This window comes from Sander vitreus, chromosome 21, assembly GCF_031162955.1.
Source record: "Sander vitreus isolate 19-12246 chromosome 21, sanVit1, whole genome shotgun sequence".
In the NCBI taxonomy this organism is placed as follows: Eukaryota; Metazoa; Chordata; class Actinopteri; order Perciformes; family Percidae; genus Sander; species Sander vitreus.
The window spans coordinates 23,153,651-23,164,955 of record NC_135875.1 but is presented as its reverse complement, the minus strand read 5'-3'; the positions used below and the strand labels follow the sequence as shown (position 1 = coordinate 23,164,955).

General features: G+C 37.7%; 1 protein-coding gene across 1 annotated transcript in view; it reads right to left on the bottom strand.

Moving 5' to 3' along the window:
* Positions 1 to 1,968: 1,968 nt before the first annotated feature.
* rab3gap1 (RAB3 GTPase activating protein subunit 1) overlaps positions 1,969 to 11,305 on the bottom strand; it is a 96,013-nt gene continuing 86,676 nt past the window's right edge. Inside the window, exon 24 of the mRNA XM_078279720.1 lies at positions 1,969 to 2,742. Within this exon, the coding sequence (XP_078135846.1) occupies positions 2,509 to 2,742 (234 nt within the window). The 3' untranslated portion in view covers positions 1,969 to 2,508. The remainder of the gene's footprint in view (positions 2,743 to 11,305) is intronic.

Sequence of the window (11,305 nt, the reverse complement as noted above, 5' to 3'; positions counted from 1 at the left end):
GCAGTCTATATGCAAAAACAGTGAAGGAACCTCACCACGGGTGCCTAGCCTCCAAACAAGATGGCAACCTGCTCTGGAAGATTTTAGATTTTAGTTTAGAAATAAACTAAACTAAAATCATCAAAAAAAAAATCCTTTTTTTGTATTGGTCTTAAATAATATTCTAATTTTCTGAGATACTGAATTTGGGGTTTTCATTAGTTGTCAGTTATAATCATCAAAATTAAAAGAAATAAACACTTGAACTATAGTCTGTGTGGAATGAACATTCATTCCACACAGACTGATATAGTTCAATGTATACATATACATTATACAAGTTTCACTGTTTGTATGGGGCTAACCCCAAAAACTCCATTCCCAGAGCATTTGAGAACCTGGGAATCATGTCAAATACTTTTACTAGCTGTTGTGAAATATGGATGATAAGGCCAGATAACAAAGGCTTTTTAACATGTTGTAATTATGGTGCCAAATTATAAAATCAAATACATGTCAAGTCAAAATAAATGCTATTAATGTGAAACTTCAGATCCCTGATCATCCTTGTTTGGCATGACACTGAGGCTCTGGCACAAACTTGACCAATGGGATCGCTACAAATATGAAAAGTTTATATCTCATGATCGGCTCATCCGATCTTAATTTGGAGGATACCATCTAGGTCCACTTCTGAGACCCCACCTACAATGGCGTACTGATTCGTCAAAGTGGGCATGCCCTATTGGACCCACGTTTGGATCCACCTCTTACACTAACGTGAGCAACTTTAAATTTACAGGGTAGATGCGCCATAGACCTCACATACCAAATATTACACATTTGCTATAATTTGGGTGGAAGCATTATATCCGATAACTCCCAAATTACACATAGCAACTGTAAAAACCTTATATGCATGCGTTCCTTGAATCAAGCTAAATCACGGCCACGCTGAGGAGACCAGGACCCCGTCATAACTGCTTGCAGTTCTAGTTATAATTGTAGATATAAAAATATAATCAAGATATGACCTTGACTTACAAAACACATTTTGCTCTTCCACAGGAGCCTCTCATTAAGTAAGTAATTAAGTAAGTAGAATACAGTTTATAAACTGTGCTCAGTAGACTGATCCCTCACTTTGCCATTTTGGTATTGGATTTACGTAATTGATTGAAGCCACAGATGGTATTTTGCTGTATTCAAAACACAAAATATCAAATAGTGATTTAGTATCTCATTTGGAACCACGTTGCTTTTCCCAATTTTACTAGCCATTTGAAAATGAGCCATTGAAAATTGAATACGTGCGCTCACACTTCTTATCACACCCCATCACTGATGCTGAGTGTGACCAGTGGTACAAAATGCCTGACATGGCATGACCAAGCCAGAGTTACTGATTTAGACAATCAGAACAGTGTTTTCTTTTTAGATTAGAGGACTAAACAAACATTAACATGTACATAATGTTCTTAATACACAGATTACTCACATCACTTGTTACATTACAATGCATGGGCGTAGGAAACATTGAAAATGTGGGTGGGACATCTTATGTGGGGTCTGGAGGGTGACGTTTTCCTGGTGACTTTGTTACACACACATTTTTACATTGCTGGAAAGGTTCTCCTTACTAGAAAAATATCACGGGCTTGGGCAGGTCAAAAAGTGACAAAGCATATTTTTCTAATAAGTATATAATTGTACTTCAGAGCAGGATCTATTCTGTGTGACTATCTATTGGTGTGTGATTGCACTTATGTACTATATTAACAAGCATTCCCGTCGAAAACACTTGTTTCAGTTATCAGCAACTTCTTAAGCCTATAAATTGGTGTTGAAATACTATCAGCACATCAACAGGTTAGATCAGTAAACCACAACCAAGGATATAAAAATGGTAAGAAGTTATGCTATCATTTGGGATATCATTACTGTGAAACTTACGTAGGAGACCAGAACAAGAGAACCATGTGGCCGAAATAAAAATACAGAAGATATTTTTATTTCAGAAATGTAGAAAGAATAAGCTCTACGGGTAAAATTAAGGATTTTTTAGTCAAATGGTTATACAACCATTTCAGAAAAAACATCAGTTGAATTACAAGAAGAAGTATAAAATGGTGATATAATTACAGCTCCTAAATTCTACTTATCAACAGTAATTCATGCTGCTCCACTGAGGTCCTCAATGAAATCACAATTTTATACTGTAAAGAACAAACATTAATACAGATCAATGACATCTATTCTGTGATGCTCCTTCCATGCAGCACCATAATGTAGTCTAACTAAGTCCCAGGGGATTTTTTTATTTTTTTTTAATCTTGTCGCACAAGAGACAAGACAAATATGTATAAATTGTATACCATTTTATATACGTCTACCATCTCAGAACTTTCCAAAAACAACAACAATTCCAAAACGGTCATTCATTGCTATTCCAGTTCTGGCTATATAGTGTAAATCATCATTGGACAATGGGACATGATTTCAGATGAAAAATGTAACGGGCGTTTGGACTTAGAAGAAGGAAGTGTCTGAAGAGAAGGCCCCTGCCAGCCTGAACTCCTCATTCATCAACACACAGAATAGCCGCTGTGGCAGAGCTTTGGAGTACGGTGCTGGCCGAGGGACACATGTACGCAACAGAATTTCACGCCCTGCCGGAGAAGGGAAGTCAGAGATTTTATTGCTTCCTCCAGTCGGCTTCCTGTCAAGCCCGAAGTCTTCGTCCAGTGGTGCCAGATGGGCAGCCTGAGGGTGAAGAAAAGGTGAAATGTTACTAACCAGTTTTTTGAAAAGGTAGGCAGAGAAGATACTAAAGATGTATGTAGTTTAAAAACTGTAGCCTGACACACTAGTTACAGGTTAAAAAAAAAAAAGTAAGCTAGTTCAAATGTACATTTTCACAAATAACAAATTTAAAGGTTTCTTATTCAACAATAATTTCTGACTACCATCACCTATTTGTGGCACTCAGCCCCAAGACCATTGCTGGTTACTGCAGTTTTAGAAAATATGACCTAAAACATTTTTTTATTTAGACCTAATTTTGACTTTTTCCTTCTTTTTTCCTAAACATTTAGAGCTCTAGTATTTCCTAAAGCAGGACAGTGTATTCATTGAGTCCAGGGACGTCACTAGGATTGAAAGACAGGGGGGCTTAGCCCCCAGGCTATGCAAAACTTTCCCTTGCAAAATCTTATTATCAAACGTTACTCTAATGTTAGCTTTTAGCTACATAAAGGCTATGACTTAAATGATATCCATCTGCTCGTGTAAATGTGTGGTAAAGTAATACCATATCCAATTCCTCTATTAGATAAGTTGTCAAAATAAGACAATAATAAGAATAATTTATTACAGCAAATGAATGCAGAAAGTTAAGTTGGTCAGAATATAGCATATATAATAAATATGAAATAATTTAGTTTAGGCTATGCCTTAGTGCCTAGACCTGCCAATAAAAGCCTGTTAAGAAAACAAAACACTCCACACGTTTTAGCCCTGTAGACCAGGGATTCTCAAAGTTTTTGACATTACTAGACCACGGATCCCCACCCCACTTTATGGCTCAATGAAAAATGAACTGACATAATTCAAGGAGGACACTAACCAGAAACTGGCAAAAATAAACGCAGAAGTAGGAGAGAGACTATCTTATCATTATAAGATAGATGCCGTTTTGACTCACACTGAAGAAGTCAAGCTGTGGAGCACCGACGCAAAATGTGCACTGCGGGACATAATAAAAGAACAGAAAATAATGACGATAAAGTACATGACCTCGTCGAGATCCAAACGGAACAACCTGCGAGTATACGGCATTCCAGAAGATGCAGAGGTGAGAAGTGACTCAGTTGCGGCGTTTATGAACAAATGGTTGCAAGACGAGCTTTCAATGTAAACAGACCTCCAGATTCAACGAAACCATAGAGCCCTGACACCGAAGCCAAAGACAGAACAGCCCCCAAGGTCAATTATCCTCAACTTTCTGCAGTTTGACATAAAAGAGAAGGTATTGAAAAGGGCCTGGGAAAAGAAAACAGTCAAACTCTGGGAAAGTAGGATTTATTTTGACCATGACTACTCTGTGAGGAAGCTGAGGCAGCCAGCGATATGCAGAGAAGAGGGTATGAAGTAGAAGACACCACCGATACCAGAGGCACTTTAGTCCATGACAGGACCAAGTCGACTGGGATGGAGGCTTGGACACGTGTTGGGAGAGATCGAACCTCGCTGACAGGCAGATGGGCGAAAGGACGGCTGCAAGAATTTCAACACGGGGATAACAACGCAAGATGATCATCTGCTCTGGCCTGTCCTTAGACAGATAAACGTGATGAACAGATATGTTAAGGGTAACACGGGTCAAAAGAAAATGTTAGGATTAAATATGATTTGACCTGAAGGGATACAGATAACTGACGTAAATGACGAACGATGATTATTATTAGGGCTGTCAGCATAATGAGTTAATTTTTTGTGTTTAGTGTTTTTAATCTTATTAATCGCATGCCATTTATTAATTTATTTTCACTTCACTCGGCTTTGCGTCGTGCCTAACAGGCTACTATTTTGCAACACGGATTTCGGGGCCTCATTCTGGTGCCACGCTTCTCTCTGATGCTCTGAAACAGACGTTACAGGCAACAGAAACATCGCTGCACGTGACGCTAGTTAACACTATACTCCACAGAAGCTAACGTTAGCCTACCGCTAGCTAGTAGCTGGATTAAACACGGTTACAATGCTGACAGCTAACGCTAAACGGTGTAAAGTGTGACTGTATTTCACTGTAGAGGATGCAGTCTGCAGCTGCCGTTGTCAGAAAAACACAGACTGTAATTTACAGACTCGTGGTGCATTCAAAGTTGTTGTTAAATGCCGTTTTCCCATCTGGTGGTTGTTTTTGTCAATCAACAGCTATTTACTAGTGAAATAAGTTATTGTTCTAGTTATTACATTATTATTAAACTTTTCATTTTGACGATATGGCCTTAGCAATAAACAAGCCATTCTTTAATGTCACCAACTGTTTAGTATCCTTCTTTTTTTTTACTTTCTTAAAAAGTATCAGTTCAGGCACGGTACCATTATAAAAGTACCGCTCTAGCACCGGTATCCAAACCAAACAATACCCAACCCTAATGTTGACTCTAGATTCAAATGTGTGACTAGATTAATAAACAAATACAAATCTTAAAATCAAGTTCATAAAGTCACGTTCTTTGCATTCATTTGATTCCCAATCAAGATACACTGGTAAGAATTGCTTTCCATTGTTAATATGTACTTAAAAACAGTTCTGAAATACAAAATAATAGAATATTCCCAAATGGAGATTTAAAACAAAATGGTTGGCAGATACTGGCTTTGCTACTATCTTAGATGAACAGATTAAATACTATTTTGAAACAAATACGATAGAAACGTCAGGGAGTATCAGATGGGAAGCGTTTAAGGCCTTTATTAGGGGACAAATAATTAACATTACTAGCTCTAAAGCCAAAGAAACCTACAAGAAGACAAAATCATTAGAAGCAGAAATAAAGAAATTATAAGACAAATACTACCAGTCAGGTTCTCAAGATGCCCACCAAAGATTACTCTTGTTAAGAACGCAATATAATGAAATATCTACAACAAGAGCTTTATCAAGCTTATTACGGCTTAAACAGACATTTTATATCAAAGAGAAAAGCCTGGCAGAGTGCTGGCATGACGCATCAAACAATTTCAGAATTAAAGACTTATAACCTCATTATAAAATGATAACGATGAAGATATTGTCGACCCTATTGAAATAAATGAAAACTTCAACAAATTTTATGAAAAGCTTTATAGCTCAGCAATGGGTCTCAATACATCTGAAATGAATCATTTCCTGGACAACATCCACATTCCCAAGATATCAGAAGTAATTAAGGAAGAACTAGAGAAAGATATAACTTTAGTGGAACTGTCTATGGCTATTGACAGTATCACAAAAGGGAAAAGATGGGATACCCATTGAGGTTTATAAAATGTTCAAGCATAGCCTGATGTCAGCATTATTAGAAATGTTTAAGGAATCTTTTCTCAATGGAATCCTTCCAACATCTTTAAGGGGAGCACTAATTACTTTGTTGCCAAAACCAGGCAAACCAAATAACAAATGTGAAAACTTTAGGCCAATTAGTCTTCTAAATGTTGATTTAAAAATTTTGAGTAAAATAATAGCCAGAAGACTGGAGAAAATAATGTTGAATATTATTGACAAAGATCAAAATGGCTTTGTACAAGGTAGGCAAGGCTTCCATAATGTTAGGATAATTCTAAATATATTATTTGAGGAAAGAGGAGCAGCAGATACAGCATTACTGTCACTAGACGCTGAAAAAGCTTTCGACAGAGTGGAATGGCTTTATTTATTTGAAATCCTCACACGTTTTGGCTTTGGAGAAAATTTTTATAAATGGATAAAACTACTTTACACAGAACCATATGCTGAAATCATGACTAACCGTAATATATCCAAAACTATTAAGATACGAAGAGGATGTAGACAAGGGGATTCCCTATCTCCCCTGCTGTTCATTATGGCTATAGAACCACTGGCAATAGCGGTTAGAACACACCAAAATATAACAGGCATATCAATTGGACAACAAGACCATCGTCTGGCTCTATTTGTGGATGACGTAATAATATTTCTTAAAAAGATGGAAAAATCCATTCCTGAATTATTAGAACTTCTTGATGTATTTGGAAAAATCTCAGGATATAAATTAAACAAATCAAAATCGTCAATAATGTTCTTAAATCAATTGGAAAGTAAATGTCCTCCTAAAATAGCCACACAGTTTAAAATATAACTTAAATATATTGTAGCCAGTAATTACTGCAAGAAGAAATTTCAAAGCTACTGGAAAGGTGGACACCCATACCAATGTCACTAAGAGGGAAAATAAACGTCCTCAAGATGAATATACTGCCCAAACTATTGTATCCGTTTCAAAATCTTCCACTTCCTCCTCCAATCTTTTAAGTTCACTCAACTTAAAAGATTGTTTGTTAGATTTTTGTGGAGTAACCGACGTCCCCGGACACGGCTGTCACTATTGTACTTACCTTATGACAGAGGGGGACTCAAATGTCCCAACCCTCTCTGGTGCTATTGGGCAGCTCAATTAAGAACACTATTGTTTTACTTCACAGAAAGAGATGCTCCTCCCTGGAAGGAAATGGAGGAACTCCAGCTAAGTTTGCCCCTCCCAGTATACCTGTACTCAGCACGAACAAAAATCCTTAAAAAGAATACAAAAAACCCTATTGTGAAAAATATGATCATAGTTTGGCATCAAGTTAAAAAATATCAGAGAAACGCCCTCTCTCTCTGTCTTCAGCCCGATATGGGGAAATGACTCCTTCCCTCCAGGTAAAACAGACGGGGGATTTAAATCTTGGGCTACTAAGGGGCTGGGAAAAATAGGAGACCTTTACAACGCTCAAAAGGTGCTGATGACATTTGGAGAAATGGTTGATAAATTTAACATAGGGGGGGGAGTTTAGGGAGAGGTTTAATATACAAAAGTACAGAAACATCTGCAGGTCGGCTGGAGGCATGGAGAGAGGCTCTAGAGGAGGCAATCCCAATAGAAAAGTGGGAGGAGGCATGCTCTAAAGCACAATTTACTAGAGAACTACTAACACTCATTGTATTTGGCAATGTACAGAAATACAAAAATTCTGGCAAGAAATAAAACTATGTATTCAAAATATTTTACAGATTCAAATACCCTTAGCCCCACAGTTGTTTATATTGGGTCTATACCCAGATAATTTGAAGATTAAGAAATATCAACGAACATTTGTAGACTTAAGTGTGTTAATGGCAAAGAGAGTAGTAGCCCTCTCATGGAAAAACACCAGAAGTCCAAGTGTAAGCAGGTGGTTGTCTGAACTATCTACAACTTTCCCTTGGAGAAAATTACATATACAATAAAACATCAACAACATAATTTTCACCCTTCATGTGCTATGGTGTTGAGGACAGATTTGTCACATGTGATGGAAGAGCCTGGAGACATGTAAACAGTGGCACTTTACAGTACCTAAGATTACAGAAATAGGTTTGTTTTATTCTTTTTTCTATATACAGTCAGGTCCATAAATATTGGGACATCGACACAATTCTAATCTTTTTGGCTCCACCACAATGGAGTTGAAATGAAACGAACAAGATGTGCTTTAACTGCAGACTTTCAGCTTTAATTTGAGGGTATTTACATCCAAATCAGGTGAACGGTGTAGGAATTACAACAGTTTGTATATGTGCCTCCCACTTTTTAAGGGACCAAAAGTAATGGGACAATTGGCTGCTCAGCTGTTCCATGGCCAGGTGTGTGTTATTCCCTCATTATCCCATTTACAAGGAGCAGATAAAAGGTCAAGAGTTCATTTCAAGTGTGCTATTTGCATTTGGAATCTGTTGCTGTCAACTCTCAATATGAGATCCAAAGAGCTGTCACTATCAGTGAAGCAAGCCATCATTAGGCTGAAAAATCTAAACAAACCCATCAGAGAGATAGCAAAAACATTAGGTGTGGCCAAATCAACTGTTTGGAACATTCTTAAAAAGAAAGAACGCACCGGTGAGCTCAGCAACACCAAAAGACCCGGAAGACCACGGAAAACAACTGTGGTGGATGACCGAAGAATACTTTCCCTGGTGAAGAAAACACCCTTCACAACAGTTGGCCAGATCAGATCAGGTTCTCTTGTATTTATTGATGATGTGACTGCTGACAAAAGCAGCAGGATGAATTCTGAAGTGTTTCGGGCAATATTATCTGCTCATATTCAGCCAAATGCTTCAGAACTCATTGGACGGCGCTTCACAGTGCAGATGGACAATGACCCGAAGCATACTGCGAAAGCAACCAAAGAGTTTTTTAAGGGAAAGAAGTGGAATGTTATGCAATGGCCAAGTCAATCACCTGACCTGAATCCGATTGAGCATGCATTTCACTTGCTGAAGACAAAACTGAAGGGAAAATGCCCCAAGAACAAGCAGGAACTGAAGACAGTTGCAGTAGAGGCCTGGCAGAGCATCACCAGGGATGAAACCCAGCGTCTGGTGATGTCTATGCCTTCCAGACTTCAGGCTGGAATTGAATGCAAAGGATTTGCAACCAAGTATTAAAAAGTGAAAGTTTGATTTATGATTGTTAATCTGTCCCATTACTTTTGGTCCCTTAAAAAGTGGGAGGCACATATACAAACTGTTGTAATTCTTACACCGTTCACCTGATTTGGATGTAAATACCCTCAAATTAAAGCTGAAAGTCTGCAGCTAAAGCACATCTTGTTCGTTTCATTTCAACTCCATTGTGGTGGTGTATAGAGCCAAAAAGATTAGAATTGTGTCGATGTCCCAATATTTATGGACCTGACTGTACCATACCATAATGGACTAATTCATTGACCTGATTCCCAACCAAGATTTGGAACCACTTGAGAGGGTGGGGGTGTGGGGGGGTAGACATGTTTGTTTAAGACACGTAATTGCATTTCTTTGTATCTCTCCGTTATGTTGTGAAAACAATTAAAAGAATGTTGGTAAAAAAAATATATACATAGAGCAAATGTTACGTAAAGTTAACTTTGGAATCAACAATTTATATCGAACTCGGAATTGCTTTACGCACGTTTGTATAAAACTTGCCTCTCAACTTATACTTCCAATTCTTGACTATTGTGATTGTTGTATATCAAAATGCATTTAACTCAGACCTTGTTCCACTTAACACAGTATATAATATACTTTGCAGATTTGTCCTTGGATGTCCTTATCTCACTCATCACTGTATGATGTATAGTGCACTTAATTGGACTAAGTAGTAGAAGACACACTCACTGGCTTCAACTATATTTAAATGTATTTATTTCAATTATCCTCCTTATTTAAAACAGTATCTTGTACCTTATACCTCAAACTATGAAGTTTGGCACTCTACTCAACTCCACTTCTCTGTTCTGCTAGTTAAAAAAACAATTGGCAAAAGAGCTTTTAAGTTTAAGGCTCCAGCAGATTGGAATAATTTATCTGTGGAAATAAGATCAATACTTGGTTTGTTTAACATGCCCTGTCTACTCACCAGGGGCTCTACACCTTAACGAAAGCATTGAGAACATTGTTTTTGTACCCAGAGTTTACTAAAAAGAAGGGTTTTGAACAACTCACCATAGGTCTTGTTGTTTCCGGCCGCTACCACCTCGGCAGTCAAAACGAGTCAATATCCGAATGCGAATGAACGAACTCCATATGAGGCTCCTTTTTCAACTACGAGGTCAATATTGTTTTTCAATAACGACAAAACAAGAAATAATAATTTTATGCAACTAAGCTTTAGGAGCTTTCCATCTTTACTCTCCTCCCTGTTATGTTGCATTCGGAAATCGATTGTTTTTGACTGTTCAAAACCTTTTTTAGTAAACTCTGGGTACACAAACAATGTTGTCAATGCTTTCGTTAAGGTGTAGAGCCCCTGGTGATACTTCAAGCAAAGTTTCATGTTGTGTCGAGCCTTCTTAGTGTTTTAAAAATGGCTATTTTGAGGCTAGCATAAAAGTGCCCCTAGCACTCCCATTCAAAAGGCCATTTGACCGAAAAACGAAAATTCGGTAAATCTTAAAAGTGGCAATTCCGTGCTAAATATGCTTTTAAACTAAAGTTTGACTTGGATACATTCACAAAAAGACCCTAGGTTGCATTTCGGCGAGAGTTACGCTTTATTCAATAAATTATAATTTTTTGTCTTAAATCCACCAGCCATTTCTATATTATACCAACATGTCCAGCATCCTGAGCCTTTTTGGTAAGGTTACTAGGAAAACTCAGCCCAGAGTAATTTTATTCTCCCCAAAACAAGTTTCCTTTTTATTTTTAAAGAACTATGCCAAAAAAAATCTCAACTTTTTTTTGCAATTTTTACTGTCTCTTGCAACAAAAATACAAGACATTGCAACTTTTATCAATTTCTTTTTACAAAAGCTCCTGCTAAATCAGGCATTTTGGGCTGCAACAATCTTAAAAAAGGCAGTGAAATCCTGGAGGGACTGTTTATACATATGTTTATTTGGTTTATGGTTTGTTGTCTATTTTGTTAGTCTCACTTTGCCAGACCTTCCTCTACAGCACTACAGAGGAGGGTCTGGCTAGTCCACACAGCTGCTAACTTCACATTTCTCAGCATGGAGCCAGAGTTGGCTTCTCAGCGGGTGTGTCACTGAGTGGGTAGAAACTGTTAGAAATGCGAAGAGGTTGGTGCTT